We start from the raw sequence: 20,417 nt of genomic DNA on the forward strand, positions 1-20,417 counted from the left end.
TCCGCCCTCAGCTCCCTGTGCAACTCATCGGAAGACTCTGATTTCTTGCCTTGAATAACCACCTTCCAAACACCAAGCTCTTCGCCTTCCCCAAGATGGCCAATGGCTTCCAGGCTGCCATCTTGCCCCCCAGCCCTGTCCCTCTGTCGGTCCCCGTGGCGCCCACTCTTGGCCCACCTCCTTCCCACGGTTCGCCCCGAGGAGGAAGCATGCTAGCTGCATTGCTCAAGCCTGACGCTGGTGTTGGCGCTGGAATCAGCATGCAGCAAGCTCATGGTGTCCCCGGACCGGGGGCCTGCTGTCCATGACAAGTGTAACCCCTCCCTGCCTAGAATACACACACACCCTCCAGTGCATGCTGAACCGCCCACTGCCTTTCTTTGTGATGATGTAGTCAAAAATAAAGTAGGAATATCCAGGAAAAGCTGGTGACCTGGGTTTTTCCTTTCTGGTTTCTGGAAGTGCTTCCTCCCCGTCAGGATACTTGATCCTATTTGGAGAGTCAGTGTTTAATGAGCATCTGCTATGTACCAGCCCTTGGGGTTTCGGCCATGGACAAGGCAGATGTGGTCTCTGTCCTGGTTGGCTGACTCCACACCCAGGTAGAAGAATGCTTTTTGCTGATGCCCACCCAACAGGGGTCCAGCATCTCTTCTCCCTTCTTCCTCAGCCTTGGGGAAAATCCTGCATGGCATGAAATTAGACAATGTCAAGATGCAAAGAGAGAAAAGAGCTGAACGAAGGCCAAGTTCTGTCGGCTCACTTACCTGACAGAGGAGTAACCCAAAGCCCAGGGCAGGAAACAACCTGGCCAATGGCTCACGGCAGCAGTGCCAGAAAGGAGCTGTTTCACTGCACTCCTGATGCAACGTCCTTAACATCTTGGTTAATAATATCACAGATCATCAATGTCTCCTTGATGTTCTAGCACCTTCCATCCTGCGAGGAGCCTTCACAGATGGCCCTCACCAATCCTGAGGGCTTAGTCCTGTGGGCTAAGGAGCTAACCAACTTCCCAGGGGGGTTCTTAATCTCGCCAAGACCTATCCCAAAAGTGTTTAAGCAATTTATCGGGAATGTTGATTACTTCCTAGAAGGAATCATCAGTTTCATCCACCAGATGGCCAATTTAGAGACAAGATCTTTTTCTTATCCCCAAAAGGGTGGTTCTCAATCTTAGGGAAGAAAGAGGCCTATTAGAGTCACCTGTAGAGATTTTCTTTTCAAACCACCCATGCTCTCCCTGCCACCCCACACCCAGACTCTAACTGTACACTGGGGATGAGATGTATATCTGAATATATTTCCTGGTTGATGCCTTGTGCCTCCCACCTCCCTCATGACTTTGCCAACCACTGTCCTAGTCCATCTCTTTTTCCTATGATTTAGCCAGCTGCCAGCAGGTGGAGAGAGGTACCAATTAGGGCCATGGAGTCCCCCCCACCCACCCAAAGGAGTGGCAGGAGGCACTGGTTCCCCTGTGCTCAGGGCAGACATCACTAATCTCTCCCCGCGCTCATAGCAGACATTGCTAATCAATATGGCATCTTCCCCACAGAGCCTGCCAGCAGCCTCTGAATCCTTCTCAACAAAGCATTCTAGGCAGCCACCACCAGTCAGTCAGTCATGAACGGATGAAAAGAAAGCTAATATCCATCTCTAAAATGATCGATCTCCTTCCCCCAGGTATGTAGACATGCCAAAGAAGCCAAGATGAATATCCGTGAGGAAAGTTTTCAAAACTATCGGTACGCCTGACTTGACTAACAATCTTTTTCTCCCCCATTGAAATAAAGCACAATGCATGTGGCAATACAGTGGGGCTCAAAGCATCTGACGATAAAAAAAGCATGCCAGTTTTGTAATCAGTTCCGTCCAGCATTCAAATCCTGACCGGCACTCTCTAGATGTGCAAACTCACTTCTCAGACTTAGTTTCATCATCTGAAAAATGGGAACAACTAGGAATATTTCCAAGAGGTGAGACGAAGTTGCTGGGATCTGGTCTCCCACCAGGGCTGATGAAGGTGGGCCCCGGGAAAGGGGAAGGTCGAGGGATTGGGGGTGCCTGGTGAAATCAGTACAAGTGGATCAAAATGCTCTGTGCTGTGGAATCCACTGGGCTGACCCCTCCTCTGCTGAATCAGGTTTGCCAGGGGTGTTGGCCTAACAAGGTTAAGTAATACATTTGAGCACCTTGGAAACACAAGTCACCGTGCATGTGTGGGACAATTATAGCTAACTTGGCCCTGGCCCAAACTTGCTGTGTTAACTTGAACACATCACTTGGTCTGCAACACTTTAGGTAGGACATCAGAGTGTCATGATTAACTTGGTTGCCGAGACCCACAAATGTGCCTTAGTTTCCCAATTATTCGGTAAAGACCTAGACCTTTTTGCTGAGGGCAGGCCCCCTGCCTAGAGTCCTGCGTTGTCTCTATTGCATAAAACACAAGAATTTCTTGTTGCTGTTTCTTCAAGAGGAACAATAAGTTAAAACCACCTGCAAAATACGCTTTGTCATAATTTTGGATTTTTCCAGTTGTTTCCTCAATCTTTTACAGTTGTGTTACTCTTACCCAGTTTGATACAGTGTGTTGTGAAACTTGACTTTACTTCATCTTTCCAAAGATTTCAGTGTTGGTTTTCTAAGGACGATTCTCTTTTATCCTCATGTTGGATCTGTTTATATGTATTTATCCAACAGTATCATCCACCAAGAGAAGGGGAAGCAGTAAAGAGAAGACAATAATTTATTTGGGGTCTTTGAATTGCACTGCGGGGAGCACAGACCCGGGTAACCGCCTGGATGTGTCCCCTTGGGGAGTGAGAGCCAGGAGTCTCCACTAGCAAACTGTGCAAGTATTAGGAAATGTACAGACGTAGTTTTCCAGAAATCATGATTAGAAGATGAAATTACATGATACCATCCATCAGTCTTCTGAGTACATTAGGTCAGTTACTAGGAAAATATCTTTCACAGATACTTCACAGAATGGCCAGTTTTTATCCAGAATGCGAATGCAGCTGCCCTGTGCTCAGCAGCTCCTGTTTCAAAAACCAGGATGAGGTGTTGGTCCCCGAAATGGGAGTCTCTCATGTTCCGAGGTTTTACACAGGTTCACAGTATACATTTCTTTCTTTTTTTTTTAATATTTTATTTATTTATTTGACAGAGAGAGAGCACAAGTAGACAGAGAGGCAGGCAGAGAGAGAGAGAGAGGGAAGCAGGCTCCCTGCTGAGCAGAGAGCCCGATGCGGGCCTCAATCCCAGGACCCTGAGATCATGACCTGAGCTGAAGGCAGCGGCTTAACCCACTGAGCCACCCAGGCGCCCCACAGTATACATTTCATTGACAAATGCAATTGCCAGAAAGCATTTGAGAGCAGAATCTTTGAAATTCACACAATCCAACTGGGAAGAAAAGTACATGTCACCTAGAAAGAAGACCCCCCTCTATGGTTACCTTTTCCCTTCCGCATAGGTCAACATGTTATACAGAAAGAGTGGGGAGTGGAGATGATTTGCTGGTCTGGTTAAAAGAAGGGTGGTAAAGGGGCGCCTGGGTGGCTCAGTGGGTTAAGCCTCTGCCTTCGACTCAGGTCATGATCTCAGGGTCCTGGGATCGAGCCCCGAGTCAGGATCTCTGCTCAGCAGGGAGCCTGCTTCCCCCTTTCTCTCTGCCTGCCTCTCTGCCTACTTGTGATCTCTCTCTCTGTCAAATTTAAAAAAAAAAAAGGGTGGTTAAGAAAGATAGCTAACAGGCATTTCTAGACTACACCGTCCAACCAAAACAGAAGACAAACTCTTCCCAAGATCCCGTGGAACATCCACGAAGCTACAACACATTCTGAGGCCATAAAACACACCCCTAGCAAATTCCGGAGCATAGATGTCATACACAGTATGCTCTCCATCACAGTGGAGTTAAGTGAGAAATCAATATAAGAAACATATCTGGAAAATTCCCAAGTCTTTAGAGATTCAACAGCACTTCTGACACATGGGTCAAAGAAGTCTCAAAAGAAACTTTAAAATATTCTGTGCTGGGGGTGCCTGGGTGGCTCAGTCGGTTGGGCGTCCAACTCTTGGTTTTGGCTCAGGTCAGGATCTCAGGGTCCTGGGATCGAGGCCCTTGTGGGGCTCCACAGTGAGCAAGGAGTCTTCTTGAGATTCTTTTCCTCTCCCCCATCCCTCCCCCCTCAAATAAATAAGAAAGGAAGGAAGGAAGGAAGGAAAAAGGAAAATCTTTAAAAAAATAAAAATCTGGGGCGCCTGGGTGGCTCAGTGGTTAAAGCCTCTGCCTTTGGCTCAGGTCATGATCTCAGGGTCGTGGGATCGAGCCCCGCATCGGGCTCTCTGCTCAGCGGGGAGCCTGCTTCCCCCTCTCTCTCTGCCTGCCTCTCTGCCTACTTGTGATCTGTCAAATAAATTTAAAAAAAATCTTTAAAAAAAATAAAAATCTGTGCTATTTTAGCACAGGAAATGAAAAACAGGAAAAAGGAAAATGAAAAAAACAAGCAGTTGAAATGTGTGGGGTGCCATGAAAGATGTGCTCATTGGGAAGTTTATAGCATCAAATGCAGAAGTTCGAAAAGAGGAAGAGCTACACAGGGAGGGACGAATACGTGAGCCAAGGGTGTTTTTCAGAAATGGTTCTTCACATTTCGTGAGGGTGGACACGTGACATTACATGGACTGCACAAACACGGAGCAAACCCTCTGGACCCGAGTTCATAACAAATCAATACCAATTCACCAGTTGTCACAAAGGTTCTGCCCTGTATTAGTGAGTGGGTATGGAAGTCGGGGTGGGAAGTATGGGAAGAGTGTCAGGTGACAGAGAACCTGTTCCAATTCAGGTTCCATTGTTCATCACTCGAAAATCAGTACTCGAGAGACACAGACGGTGGGAAAGGAAGGGTTGCTTTATTCGGGGAGCCGGGAATCTAGGAAGACGGCAGACTGATGTCTCAAAGACCACCTTCCCTGTCCAGGAGGAGCTGGGGGGCATTGAAGGGGAAGGCACGGGGAAAGGGAGGGAGGGCTGCAGGCAGGAGAAGCAGGGGGATAGTCGCCCATCGACAGGACCCGGGACAGGCTGGCTGGCCTCACGGCAGCTGTACTTGGATGTGGTCAAGCCTTATGCTCTGGGAAAGTTTGGTCCTTCTGTCCCAGAGTCCAGGGGTCTGCAAATCTCAGGGCCAGTCTGTCTTGCTACAGACCAAGGGACTTAGGTCAGCAAGCAAGGAATGCAGAAGTTTGAGGCAAAGTTATCCCTTCAGACAGGTCGGAGTGCTGTTACAGGTGCTCTGTTCTTTCTCTTCAGTTTTTCTCTAAACCTAAAACTGCTGTAAGAAATAAAGCCTATGGGCACCTAAGTGGCTCAGTGGGTTAAGCCTCTGCCTTCACCTCAGGTCATGATCTCAGGGTCCTGGGATCGAGCCGGGAGCCTGCTCCCCCCGTCTCTCTTTGCCTGTCTCTCTGCCTACTTGTGATCTCTCTCTCACTCTCTGTCAAATAAATAAATAAATAAAATCTTTAAAAAAAAAAAAAGAAAAGAAAGGAAATAAAGCCTATTAGTTGAAAGGAAAATATATACATAGCAGGATGCTTAAAAAAAAAAAAAAGGACAGAACTCTGTGTGTGAGTGTATGTGTGTGTTAACCTAGAAAAATATCTGAGGGGCGCCTGGGTGGCTCAGTGGGTTAAAGCTTCTGCCTTCGGCTCAGGTCATGATCCCAGGGTCGTGGGATCGAGCCCCACATGGGGCTCTCTGCTCAGCGGGGAGCCTGCTTCCCCCCTCTCTCTGCCTGCCTTTGCCTGCTTGTGATCTCTGTCTGTCAAATAAATAAATAAACAAAATCTTAAAAAAAAAAAAAAAAAGAAAGGAAAATATCTGAAAAGAACTATACCGAAGTGTTTATAGTGGTTTTTGAGTTTTAGGATCATGGATGGTCTTTATGCTTCTTGCTTTTCTGACGTCTCTTCCACTTTACAATGTGCATATATTGCTGTAAAGATCATAGGAAACTATAAAACACTTTAGTCAGCAATGAAAAAAAAAGAGGAAGCAGGAGACCATAAATCAGTTTCTAATGACAATTTCTCCTGGGTGAGGTGCCCATAGTGGTTAAAAAGCAACAGTTTCAGGGTTGCCTGGTGGCTCTGAAGGTCAAGTGTCTGCCTTCAGCTCAGGTCATGATCCCTGAGCCTGTCTGGCTCCTGGCTTACCAGGGAGCCTCCCTTGTCCACTGCCCCTTCCCCTAGCTCCTGCTCACTCCCTCTCTCTCTGTCTCTCTCAAATAAATAAATAAAATCTTTAAAAAAAAAAAAAAGCGCAACAGTTTCAGAGTTCAGCCTGATATTCTAGGCTGCTGCATAAAGGATAAGGGAGCTGGCACGGGAGAAGCCGTTCAGGGACCCACCCCAGCGTTTACCAAGCTAAGCTCCTCCCTTCCAAGGAAACTGAAACTAACTGACTCAGGCAGCGGGAGACTTCAGCTGTGGCCACAGGCACTCCTGTCCCCAACCTGGGAATCATGTGGGAGCTGGAAGAGACCCCAGCCAAGTATCTGGACAAGTTCATTGAAAACCGTCTCCTGCCAGACACGAATTTCCGCAGGCAGATCAAGGAAGCCGTCCACATCATCTCCACCTTCCTGAAGGAGAAGTGTTTCCAAGGAGCCCCCCACCCTGTGCGGGTGACCAAAGTCATCAAGGTGAGCCGAAACCTCCCTCCTGGGGAAGGGGTGGCTGGATGGGCAACAGGTCCTGTACAGACAGACAGACAGAAACAGGGCAGTTCTTTGGGGCTGGCCGTTTCTGACATATCCATATTGAAAAAAAAAAAAAAAAAAAAAACTAACCATAACTTGTTAGAATAGATTCTGGGGTGAAGAACTTTTAATAAAATCTGGAACTTTTAAATAAATACCCTGGCTGAAGTTTATGAACCGCCATCCTCAGCCACGCCCATTTCAGAGACAGGAAAACTGAGACCTGGCTCTAAGAAATAATTTGTTAATGAACGGCAAGGCTGGGCACTCACAATTTCTGCAGAATCATGAGCTGTTTAAGACTATACGTCCGGGGGGCTTCAGCCAACAACTGTTATTCCGATGATTTTGTGTGGCTACGAAAGTTGTAAGTGTTGCCTCCTGTAAAGTATTTATTCCACAAAACCAGAGCTGGGGATTGCTGAAAGGGGGTCCAGCACCAGCTCGGCTTCTCAACTTCCCTGATGACCCAGGGTTCTCTTTTCTTACTGACGTGTAATTAATATACCATGTGATATTAGCTTCAGATACACAATGCATCGATTCGACCATTCTGTATGTTACTCAGTGCTCTTCAAGACAGATGTAGTCACCACCTGTCCCCACACAGTGTTATTACAGTATCACTGACTGTATTCCCTGTGCTGTACTTTTCATGTCTGGGACTTACTGCATAACCGGAAGTTTGAACTTCTTAATCCCTTTTATTTATGTCGCTCATCCTCCGCCCACCCACCTCCCCTCTGGCAACCACCTGTTTGTTCCCTGTATATGAGTCTCTTGTTTTGTTTGTTTGTCATTTTTTAGATTCCACATATGACTGAAATCATATGGCATTTGTCTGGCTTACTTCACTTAGCATGATACCTTCTAGATCCATCCACGTTGTGGCAAATGGCAAGGTGTCATTCTTTTTGTGGCTGAAGAATATTCCAGTGTGTGTGTGTGTGTGTGTGTGTGTGTGTGTGTGTGTACTTACCACATCTTCTTTATCCATTCATCTATGGATGGACGCTTGGGCTGCTTCCATATCTTGGCTATTATAGTCTTACCATAAACATTTTTGCATGTATCTTCTCAAATTAGTGTTTTCATTTTCTTTGGGTAAATACCCAATAGTGGGATTACTAGATCATAAGGCAGCTCTATTTTTAATTTTTTGAGGAACCTCCATACTGTCTTCCACAGTGGCTGCCCCAATCTCCATTCCCACCCACAGTGTACGCGGGGTCCCTTTTTTCCCCCATCCGCAGTAGGGACCCAACCTTTCTATGGTATCGTGGTCTGGTTAAGAGTATAAATTTTGAGGGTTTCCTGGGTGGCTCAGTGGGTTAAGCCTCTGCCTTCAGCTCAGGTCATGATCTCAGAGTCCTGGGATCGAGCCCCATTTTGGGCTCCTTGCTCAGTGGGGGAGCCTGCTTCCCCACCTACTCTCTGCCTGCCTCTCTGCCTACTTGTGATCTCTGTCAAATAAATAGATGAAAACTTAAAAAAATATATATAAATTTTGAAAGCGGATAGCACCTGCTGGCTGTGAGACTTTGAGCAAGTCATTTCACCCCTCTGTGCTTCACCTTCCTCCCCCATAACTCCCAGCGCCTGGTAGGGCTGTACAGATTCTACGATGTATGTAAACCACCCAGCAGGGGCCAGTCTACACCATATCCTATACACGATAGTAAAGGTTAGGGAGTAAAGAACATAGATGCTAGAACGAGACAGCCAGGGTTTGAATTGCATCTCTGCCCCCTCTTACCGGGAGGCTGGGCTGCTGTACCCCCTCTCTGAGCACTTTGTTGCCACACCTGTAAAGTGGGGTCTGATAACAAGAGTACGGGAGTCGCAGAGTCCTGTGGGCATTATGGGAGCTGAGACTGCTGATGCCCTCAGCGCAGAGGCTAAGGCTCAAGCATGTTAGTGATTGTCCTCATCATTTTATATAGGGAGGCTCTCCTCAATGACGGTTTGTTCTCATTCTCCTCATCTGTTTTAGGGTGGCTCTTCAGGCAAAGGCACGTCCCTCAGAGGCCGATCAGATGCTGACCTTGTGGTTTTTCTTAGCAACCTTGGGAGTTTTCAGGAGCAGCTTGACAGAAGAGGAGTGTTCATCTGGGAAATTAAGAGGCAGTTGGAAGCCTGTCAAAGAAAAGAAATCTTTGAAGTGCGGTTTGAGGTTGGGAGTCTGCAGTGGGAGAAGCCCCGAGCCCTCAGCTTCTGGCTCACACACCCCTATCTCCCCGAAGAGGTGGAGTTTGATGTGCTGCCTGCCTTTGACGTCCTGGGTAAGCACGTACGTGTGCATGTGTACGCGCGCACACACGCGCGCGCGCACACACACATACACACACACACACACACACACGGCTTTCTGCCCTTGTCCTACGCCAAGGCTTCTTTCTCTTTTCATATTTCTGAGCAAAAATCTCCCACAGCTGTAGATTCTGACCCTGTCAGGACATCCCGCAAAGTGGGGAGAAGATCTTAGATTGAATGAGGCCATAACCGGCCACAGGGGTGACGGGAAACGGCAAACGGGCACAATTTGGGGGCAAGAAGTTTCTCAGGGAATTCCCGTCCGGCTGGCTGCTTGTACTTGGGAATTCTCTGGCTGAAAATGAGGCAGCGTAGGCCCGGCCTGGAGTCAACATGTGAACTGCCTCTTTTACCCCAAACACGAGGAGACCTCGCTAAACTTAGCTGAGGGTTGGAATCTCTAGATAATCTGCAGAAACATTTGGACGGGAAGCATCACCTCTTGGAGGTTCGATTTCCCCCAGTACGAAACTGGTTAATCCAGGCCAGCTAGGTCATGCACTTGCTTTCAGCATTAAATGATCATCTGCCTTAAGCTCTTACACAGGGTCTGGCCAGGGGAGGTGTTCAAAAATGTAAGTTCCCCAACTGTGTCCGAGGCACCCTTGGGGACAACAGTGAGTAACTCACAGGGGTGAATGCAAATAGGTTAGATTTTAAATTTTGGAGGGAAACACCATGACAGCTGTCGGATGCCACAGAAACGACAAACTGGTCCTTGTACTCGACTACGTACATGGAACTGGGGTGGGTTTTATTTTGTTTGGGAGTTTTTTGCGGTTATTGGTTGGTTGTTTTTTTGCGGTTTTTTTTTTTTTTTTTTTTTGCTTTTGTTTTTGTTTTGTTTGTTTGGCATAGGGGACCCTGTGAGAATAATACCAAAACTCTAGAAGCACCTGGAAATGAGAACGTTTGGGAAATCTTTCCTTGGTGCCACGTCTGGTGTTGGGAGCTGGCATTCTATTGGCTACCAAAAAAATAAGAGGGGGAGAGGGAAGGGGAGGAAGGACGTGCCAGGCGAAGGGAACAGCACAAACAAATGCCCGGAGAAGAGAGATCAAGATGCGTTGGGGGACCTGAAGGATGCTGAGGATGAACAGAGGGTAGAGGGAAAGGGGGATGTGGGGAAGGCGAGGAGGGAGGGAGCTGATCCTGCAGAAGCTTGAACCCTTGGCCATGGATTTCTCTGGAACATGCTGGTAGCCTATGGAAGGGTTTCACTCAGGGTCAGATTTCTGTTTTAGAACAACAGCCCATCTTGTAGTGTGGAAACAGGTGGGAAGGAGGGGTAAGACCAGAGGACAGAGACAGCCGATCAACAGTGATAGCACAGATTACCCACGGGCACCTGTTGTGGACCAGGCATTATTCTCTGGCCATGCCTGAGCCCACAGGGAGCATAAGTACAGAAATAAATGGAATGATACCTGCTGTGACAAAAACGTAGAGGATGACACAATGGAGAGCAATGGAGGGTGGAGGGGTTTTTCAGACAGAGTGATGATGGAGGGTCCCCTGAGGAGGGTGACATCTGAGCTGAGGCCCAAGGGATGGGAAGGAACCCACCTGGGGAAAGATCTGGGGGTTCCAGCAAGTGCAAAGGCCCTGAGACAGGAATGAGCTTGTGTTTTGAAGTGAGATGGAAGGCCCGTGGTGTCTATGGCAAGGGAGCAATGTAGGAGGCGAGATGGGAGCGGTGGCAGGAGACAGATCACATCTAGTTTCATAGGTCATTGATTGCAGGGATGCTGGAGTTTATTCCAGATGTTGTAGGGAGCAAGAAGCCACACGCCAGGTTTTGAAAGGCCTCTCTGGGAGCTGGGTCGAGAATGAGCTGTGGGGGAACCAGGGAGGAGGCTGCTGCCCGAAAGTCCTGGTGGGAGAGAGGGGTGTTGGCCGTCTGGACGGGGTGACAGCAGGAGATCTGGGAGAAGGGAAGGCTAGGACAGACTCCAGGCCCCCGGGCTCTGGACCTGCTGCCCCCTCCTGCTGTGCCCCACGGCCTGCAAGCTTGCTGCCCCAGTACAACTGAAAGGACCCTAGAGAAGTGCTGACATCTTCAGATTATGGATTTGTCCCTAACAGGTCAGTGGACCAATAACGGCCAACCTAACCCTGAAGTCTACATCACGCTCATCCGAGAGTGCCAGGCGCTGGGGAGAGAGGGTGAGTTCTCCACCTGCTTCATACGGAGCTGCAGCGAGACTTCCTGAGGCAGCGCCCAACCAAAGTGAAGAGTCTCATCCGCTTGGTCAAGCACTGGTTCCGAAGGTATGTTCCTCCTGCCTGGGGAGCAGAGGAAAAGGAGGGAATGGAGGGAGCAAGGAAGGGGGAAGGACTATATAATGAGGGAGAGAAGGAGAGAGTAGAGGTGTGGAAAGGGAGAAGGAGGAGAAGGAGAGGGAGGGAGGGGAGGAGAGGAAGAGAGAGGGAGGGGAATCAAGGATGAGATGGCAGGAAGAGGAGAGGAAAGGGAGGAGGGGAGGGGATGCATGGGGAAGGAGGGGCTCCCTGCTTAGCTGGGAGTCTGCTTCTCCCCTCCTCCCTCTGCCTCTCTCCCCAGCTCCTGCTCCCCTCTCCGGGCCACCATCTCTCTCCTCTCTTCAAATAATAAATAAATGAATCTTTTAAAAATTAATTAATCAAGGCAAAGCAAGACAATCCTTATTTGCCAGACATCCTGGTTTGCTGTTCAAGAAAATGGGATCACGGAGGCTGAGCATCTTAGAACTTACAAAAGTGGTTCTTGACAAGGTAACAACTGCCCCAAGGATATTGAAAATTCAGGAGGACGTTTTTGGTAACCATGGTGATAGGGGGGCAAGGATGCTACTGACAATCAGTGGAAAGAAGCCAAGAATACTAGTTGTTTGACCATGAGCAAGATAGTCCCACACGATAAGGAACTGTCTCTTTCCCTCCATCCCTCCGCTCCCTCCCTGCCCCCCCTCCCCTCCCCTCTCCCTCTCTCTTCTTTCCAGTAAAACAACATAGGAATCCCACCCTACTCTAACTCCACTCACCGCCGCCATCACCACCTGCAACTTACATGCCACGTTGTTGTGTGTTTCAAGTCTCTATATTTTCAAGTACCGCAAAGCATTCCTATCATTTTCCATACCTAAAGCTCATTTCAACTATGTGTGTATTTACCACGTTTTCCACCATCAGCTCTTTCTTATATCTCTATCCTTCTCCTGGGATCATGTTCCTTCTTCTGAAGTGTGTCCGGAAGATTATTTATTATTTGTTTGTTTGTTTGTTTGCTTGTTTTTGCTGACGGTCTTCTGATAATGAGCTCTTAGTTTTTGTTGCCTAAAAATGTCTTGATCTTAACCTTCATCGTTGATGGGTACTTTTGACTGGGTTAGCAGCCATTTCAGTACAAGGAATATATTATATTACTACTCCGTCTTCCAGGGTCACTAGTGAGAGAGTCAGTTGTCAGTCTAACCATAGATCCTTTGGTAGGTAATCTGTCTTATTCCTCGGGCTGCATTATATTTTTCTCTTGTCTTCGATTTTGTTTCAATGTGAGTATCATTTTTTTAAAAGATTTTTATTTATTTACTTGACAGAGAGATAGAGAGAACCAGAGAGCACAGCAGAGGGTAGCAATGGCAGAGGGAGAAGAAGAGGCAGGCTCCCCTATGAGCAGGGAGCCTGATGCAGGGGTTGATCCCAGGACCCGGGATCATGACCCCAGCCAAGGCAGATGCTCAACCAACTGAGCAAGCCAGGTGCCCATGCTGAGGTGTCTTAATGATGATTCCTTTTTTCACTTCTCCCGCCTGAAGTTCACTGGGTCCTTCACTGGAATTCCTGAATCTGTGAATGGATATCTTTCATCAGTTTTGGAAACTCTCAGCCATTCCCCTAAAACATTGTCTTTCTCTCTCTTCCTCGCCTCCTGGAACTCCAATTAAATGTATGTTAGACTTCACTCTATCTTACATTATCTTTATACCCTCTTCCACATTTTCCATCTTCCTGCCTCTCCATGCTTTATTCGGAACAGTTTATTCTAACATACTCTCTAATCCATTAATTTCCCCCTTAAGTGTATCTAATTTGCAGCTGAGTTATTAATTACAGTTTTGTAAAGTTTTGTTCATGTTTCAATTTATTCTCTTTCAAATATGCTAAGTTACTTCTCATGGCTTCTAATGTCCTGTAGTTCAAGCTCTTCTTTTATTTCTGTAAACAGAACATTTCTAGTTATTTAAAGTCTCTATCTGATTCTTCAATATTTAAAGTTTTGTGGACTTATTACTATTTTCACTTTTTTTTTGATGGTTATTACTCTTGGTGTCTTGTTTCCTTGTGTGCCTGGTTATTTCTGTGCCGGTCCTGGTACTTGAAAATCACTTCCGAAATCATTTGAGGCTTTGGGTTTCATATCTTACTCCAAAGGAAATTTTGTTGGCTCTTAGGAATTCTACAAGTTCTTCCTCTGAGTAATTTTCACAGTATCCTTATGGGCTTGGCGCTACGACGACCCTTCACCTGGCAGGTTTGAAAAACGAGGCTCCATGAGTCTAAGTTGTCTTCCTGGCATTGGGCACCAATGGAGCCAAGACTCAAACCCACATCACTCAGAATCCAGAGCCCAAGCTCTTAGCCCAGAAGCGAGTAAACATTTTTCCATAATGCCCTAGGTAGTAAATATTTTAGACCTCGTGGGCCACATGGTCTCTGTCACAACTACTCAAGTCTATATTATGGAAGCAGCCTAGACTCCATGGGAATGAATGGCCGTGCTTTGCTCCACGGAAAGGTTATTTACAAAAGCAGACAGCAGGCTGGATTTGGCCTTTGGGAAATGTGCTTTCTGCCCCAGCTGGACAAATGCATGTTTCTCATTCCTTTTCCTCCTCTCAGTGTAAGAAGAAGCTTGGGAAGCCACTGCCGCAGCAGTACGCCTTGGAGCTCCTGACAGTCTATGCCTGGGAGGAAGGCAGCAACAAAACCGAGTTCAGCACGGCTCAGGATTTCAGACCGTCTTGAAATTAGTCCTGAACTACCACCAGCTCTGCATCTACTGGACAAAGTATTACAACTTTAAAAACCTGATTATTGGACAATACCTGGAGAGGCAGCTTGCAAAGCCCAGGTACTCTATCTCCACATGGGTCAGCTCCCCCACGTAAATGAGACCCTGGGTGCAGGCATGGCGCCTTGGCAATGAGGGCTCCTCGTTGGCTGGTCCTTTGCCATGGCCAGGCCTTGTGCTGAGCCTTTTCCTGCTGCCCTCTGATTTAAAAAACAAGCCTCCAACCCTGCGAGGCCTGCCTCTCCATACCTACAGTACAGATGGGTAACTGAGGTTCTGAGGGGTAAGGAGCTACGCTTAACAGAAAATAAGTGGAAAGAGCCAAAATTTGAACTAAAATAGCCAACAGCTAGATCGATGATCCTAATTGCTCTGGGGATTAAGACCTGCTGTAAGACTAACGCCCCAGGGAACAGCACCCCGCTCCTGTCCTGAGTCCCAGCCTGTGCCAGCTGGTGTTTTGCCTGCTGGGAGCTTCTGAATCCCCCAGACATGGCCCTGGTTTGTCACCCATACCCTCTCTCACTGTTCTCTCCAGGCCTGTGATTCTGGACCCGGCTGACCCGACGGGAAATGTGGCGGGTAGAGACTCATACCCCTGGCCAGCGCTGGCCAGACGAGGCCAGGGCCTGGCTGAGCTACCATGCTTTAAGAAAGGAGATGGGTCTCCAGTGGGCTCCTGGGACGTGCCGGTGAGACCTTCTGCTTCCTCCCTGTCATCCTCCCCCCCACCCCTCTACACAGCATGGGGCATGTGAGACTGATGCATTCTAATGTACTTGTAAATGACTATTGTCATTATCTGGCTGTACTGACCTCTCATTATGTTCTAAGTCCTGGCGGAGCATTTCGCATGTTTTGTCCCATCTCTAACCTCCCATCGTGTCCCTTGTGATAGGCGTGTCCTACTCTCCTCCCATGTCCCAGGTGACAAAACAGGCTTAGAGCGGTCAAGTGACCTTCATTTCTCTCCAGAGAAAGTGTTCTCTGCTCAAACTCATATCCATAGGGGTCCCGGGCTGTGCTCCATAGTTTCCATCATCTTGGTCCCATTCAGAGGCTTCCTGGGACGTGCATATCCCTTGTCCAGACTTCGCTCTTCAGTTAACATGACCCTGGCCAGAGGCAGCTCTGTCGGCAGCCCCAGCGGGCTCATTCCTCTATGAATAAGAATAAATCATAACAACCACCGCTTACTGATATTTGCTTCCGGGCTCAGATTCTGTCCTAAATGCTCCCTTATTTCATTAAATCATCACAACACCCTTTGAGGTGTGTGTGTGCTACTCCCAATCTTACATACAGGAAAAGGAGGCTCGGAGACGTGAAATCACCTGCTCTAGGACATTTATCTAGGGAGCGGTAGAGCTGGGATCTGGAGTGAGTGGACTCTAACGCCGGTGCTCGGTGCCCCCGTGCTCGGCTCCTCCCTGTGCCCATGCAGGGAGTGGCCTTCAGAGTTGCCCTGCCCCGGTCTGGGGTGGTCAGATCCGTCCCTGCATGTGGGCAAGTCAGGAAGGGGCATAGCCTTGAACGTGGGGCTCTCTGTAGTCGAGGCAAGTCTCAAGGGGCTGACTGCTGGCATCTGTCTGCTGACCCCTGCCCCAGCAGCTGAGACTTCTTTGTCCTTCCTCAAGAGGGATCCGGGGGCCCTGTCTTACAGTATGCACCCTAACTGCTCACGGAGACCCAGTGCCGAGGTGGAAGGATCGGTTCTCCCAGGTGATCATGTGCTTTACACTTTCAGTTTGCGAAGACATCGAGGACAGCTTGGGCAACCTGTGAGCCGAAGATGTATTCTCCCCAGGCTTATGGATGGCACCCTGTAGCTGCTGGGAGGAGCCTCAGTGAAAGCATGATGCCGTCCACTGCCCCGAAGGAAGATGACTGGGCGTGTGCCATTCTCTGAGCACCAGTGAGCCTTACGGGAAAGGGCTCCAGAATCATCCAGGCCCTGACCCTCATCTCAGAGGTTGGGGGAGGTCCCTTGATCCAGAGGGCAGAAGACGACTCCGATCCCAACATGAGTTGGTGTCAGACCTGAGACAGGGATGCAGGCTTCCTGACTCCCACCCTTACCCCTGTTCTGTGCTCCTCCTCCTCTCAGCAGTGATTTCCCCGCAGCCCTACCTGCCCCAAGCCTGGTCTCTGACATCATCTCTGGGAGACAACCAGAGAGCCTTAACTTTCTTCTGTGTTCCTGCTGAGGGGCCTGCTGTCCAATTTATCATCAATAACAATAAAAAGATCAGCAAATACCATGTGTTGGGTGTTTATTAACTGCAAGTCCCATGGCCAAGAGCTATATATCTGCATATTATAGGTGTGCATATATAAACCGATTCAACTGTGAAATATGTATTGAGCACCTACTGTGTTCTGGGCTCTGGGATCCCCTGCCTCCTGGTCTGATGTTTGCATGCACTGACTTTTAATAGCGGATCATTTTGGATCCTTCTAACTTTCAGAAGGATCTAAGACTGGCCTCTTTGATTCATCCCTGTCTACATTTTGATTATTTATGGGGGAGAAGTTTCAGAACTGCCCTGTCTGATGCAGTAGCCCTGAGTCCCACGTGGCTCCCTGGGCACTGGAAATGTAGCTGGTCCAATTCCAGATGTGCTGGGGGGAGTTTGTTAAACACATGCCTGGTTTCAGAGACTTAGCACACACATGCCAAAAAGAAGAATGTTCGCTATCTTTTTTTTTTTTTTTAAAGACTATTTATTTGAGAGGAAAGAGAGAGAGCATGAGTGGGGGGCGGTCAGAAGGAAGGGGAGAAACTCCCTCTCTGCTCCCCGCTGAGCAGAAAGCCCGATGCGGGGCTACATCCCAGGACCCTGGGATGGCAACCTGAGCCAAAAGCAGACCCTTAAACCCACTAACAACCCAAGCGCCCCAAGAATGTCACATTCTTGACAACTGATCATGTTTTATACTGATTGCATGTTGAAATGACAAAACTTTTTGAGATATCGAGTAAATCAAAGCAGACTTCTCTGTTTCTTTTTGCTTTTTTACCGCGGCTCCTAAAAATGTTAAAATTATACCCTGTGGCACAACTTTGATTTCTATATATCCACAGCTCTGTCCAGAAGGTGACTCTCTGGATTCAAGAGTACACTAGGCCATCAGACATTGCCACACTGTCTCATCCTTGGTACCAAAACCAGCATTTCATTTATAAGGCTCGAAATAAAAAAAAAAATCCAGGACCAAGCATGCTCTGTCACCTGGGTCGCCGGTCACCTCGAGTGGCCTGACCAAGTCCTTGGGCTTGTCCATCTCCCTACTCCTGCTTTTAAGTCTCCAGCAACCCTGTGAGTTGGGTTTTATTCTTGTTACCATAATAACACACTGAGGTCAGGGCAATTGCTTGGGGTCACCTGGCAAGCGAGAGACAGAGCTAAACTTGAACCCTAGTCCTTGCTCGGGATTTCATCATGCCCTTGATCACTGCTGCATGGTCTTAATGCATCTTCGTTCCCCACTCTGGCGACCCTGAGAGACACCTAGCCCAGGGAGCTCCAGGAGAGGGAGTCCCAGTCTGCTATCCTCCAATCCATCCACACGCTGACAGCCAAGTCACCCCGCACATGGGCTGCTCAGTGGGGCAGGGGCACTAAGGCAGCCCTGTTCCTGGGAGACATGGGGCTCCTCTGGACAAGTCACGGGGCTAAAGGACTCCCCACTGGTCTTGCTGACCTTCTCTAGACTGCAAGTCAGCTTCTCTTAACTTCTTGCCTTTGTTCAGAGTCAGACTCAGACTCCATCAATCAAGGCCTACCCACTTTCCCGGAGGGCTCCCATCTTCTTCCTCAATTTCTCTTGCACATTAATCCTACATAAGCTTTATGAAGTTACCCAGACCACCAGGTTTATACCCAAAGAATACAAAACACTGATTTGAAAAGATACATGCATCCCTATGTATTACAGCCTTATTACAACAGGCAATTACGGAAGCAGCCCAAGTGCCATTGATTGAAGAATGGACCAAAGAAGGTGTGATGTATATACGCAATGGAATATTACTCAGGCGTAAACAAGCCTGAAATCTTGCCATTCGTCACAACATGGATGGATCTAGAGAGTATAACGCTAAGTGAAATAAGCCAGTTGGAGAAAGACTAATACCATATGATTTCATTACTATGTGGAGTTTAAGAACGAAACAAACGAACAAAGGAAAAAAGAGACAAACCAAAACAGACTCATAACTATAGAGACTAAACAGGTGTTTGCCAGCAGTGGGGACTGGGGAGGGGTGTCAAACAGATAAAGGAGATCAGGAGCACACTTACCTTGAGTAATGTACGGAATTACTCAGTCACTGTCTGGTGCCCCTCAAACTAATATAAGACTGTATGTTAAATACACGGAAATTAAAAATAATAATAGTAATCCAAATTGGAATCAGCTGTTAGAATCTAAACTCAAAATGTTTTTCCCTTTTCCTAGCCAAATGCACTTATCTCAATTATTCTGCTTCCGACAGTGAAAGCAATTAATCTTTGTAAATCCGTGGGAGAGTCTCCTGGAAATCATGGTTACTATTAAAAAGTAATAATAAATAAATCCTATATGGGGGGGGGAGCCCTGGCCTCCTGTAGCCCTCTCTATTTCTATGTTAATTTCACTCAATGTATGAATTTCCCACCCAAAATATTGGGGAGGCAGTGGATTGGAATCATACAAATAAGTTTAGTACGAATGACATAGATGTTCTAGTGAGACCGCCATCCATGAACTTGGAGTTTCTCTTCACTGATTTTTTTTTTAAAGATTTTATTTATTTATTTGACAGAGAGAGATCACAAGCAGGCAGAGAAGCAGGCTCCCTGCTGAGCAGAGAGCCCGATGCGGGGCTCGATCCCAGGACCCTGAGATCATGACCTGAGCCGAAGGCAGCGGCTTAACCCACTGAGCCACCCAGGCGCCCCTCTTCACTGATTTTTTTAATGACACAGTAACTATTATAATTTTTCACTGCATACATATCTCATGTCCTCTGTCATATTAGTCTTACATATTTGTTTCTATGTTACTGTACTCAGTATCTTTAATTATATTTTGTCGCATTTGGTTCCTGGAAGACCTAAATGTCTTCTTAAATATTTTTATTTGTTATTTATTTGAGAGAGAGAGAGCGAGAGAGCACAAGTGGGAGGAGGGGCAGAGAGAGTGGGAGAAGCAGACTCCCCCCTGAGATCACGACCTGAGCCGAAGGTAGACACTTAACCAACTGAGCCACCCAGGCGCCCCTGACTTTGTCAATTTTGTGCAATAAACTTGTATTATTCTATGACCACAATAAAGGAATTTTTCTTGCAAAAATAATAAAGCGTTTTGGATAAACATTTCTTTCCTGCTAAGCTCTGGTAGTTTATGCAAAGCCAGCCGGCCCAGGTTTATAGAAAGCTCTAGGCGCTGGTATGCTGAGCTGCTGGTTCCCGCACACAAAGTCATGAGGTTTGGCAACAGAGGGGCAGGTGTGTAAGGAGGAAGGAAGTGATCAGATGAAAATCACAGTGCCTCAGTCACACACTTCTACATTCTCAGAGGTCTTGCCCCACTTCCTGGCAAGGAAAGGAAACTGAGAAAAGTAACTTATAGTCCACAGAGATGAGGGCACAGCCAGAAGGCCGGCAAAGTGAGGAAACGTGTGGTATGAAGCTGGAGGTCCAGAATTGATGCTGAGGTCCCCCCAGCTCAAGAAAAGAGGAATTTTTAAGTAATCTCACTTTTGAAGACCAGAGTTAGCGCTCCCAGCCACCCACACGAAGCCCTCCCTGCTCACCCCTTTGAGTCCCTCCCTCCCTCCAGCTCCTCAGAGCCCTCCCCAACCTGCAGAAGCACTTTCTTCCTTCTGTGTTTCAGACCTAAGTTCTCCTCCTCCATCCCATCCTGCCCTTGGGTCTCACAGCTTCTGCTCACCAGTGGTGCTTTGACTCAGGGTCCAGCAACATAAGTACATTTTCTTCATCCCTTCCCTGTGATTTCTGGAGTCTAGGGCAGTAGTTGAAGGCTTGTGGACGTGAGCAGCCCACCATCTTCATCCAAATCTTGACCCTCTGCTTTCTCCTTTCTCAACATCCCTCAAATGTTCTGGTCCCTTGACAGTGATCTTTCTTGATTTCCAATCCATTGAGTGAGCCGCACAATACTTTTAACATATCTTTGCTGTCATTTGGGTAGAATCTCGCGGGCGTGTACAGGATACTATCCCCCCATGGGGGATTTCTAAAGTGACCTGTGAATCAAGAAGATGA

At 47.7% G+C, this 20,417-nt stretch overlaps 1 protein-coding gene across 1 annotated transcript; it reads left to right on the forward strand.

The window, feature by feature from the left end:
• Positions 1 to 6,456: 6,456 nt before the first annotated feature.
• OAS1 (2'-5'-oligoadenylate synthetase 1) lies at positions 6,457 to 16,424 on the forward strand. Its single transcript, XM_047697934.1, is given in 8 exon segments — positions 6,457 to 6,722; positions 8,773 to 9,061; positions 11,178 to 11,278; positions 11,281 to 11,367; positions 13,974 to 14,076; positions 14,079 to 14,205; positions 14,684 to 14,837; positions 15,893 to 16,424. Coding segments are annotated over 8 exon segments (1,203 nt in total). The 5' UTR covers positions 6,457 to 6,542; the 3' UTR covers positions 16,055 to 16,424.
• The last annotated feature ends 3,993 nt before the right edge of the window (positions 16,425 to 20,417 follow it).

Source organism: Lutra lutra, chromosome 12 (assembly GCF_902655055.1).
Source record: "Lutra lutra chromosome 12, mLutLut1.2, whole genome shotgun sequence".
NCBI classification, from domain to species: Eukaryota; Metazoa; Chordata; class Mammalia; order Carnivora; family Mustelidae; genus Lutra; species Lutra lutra.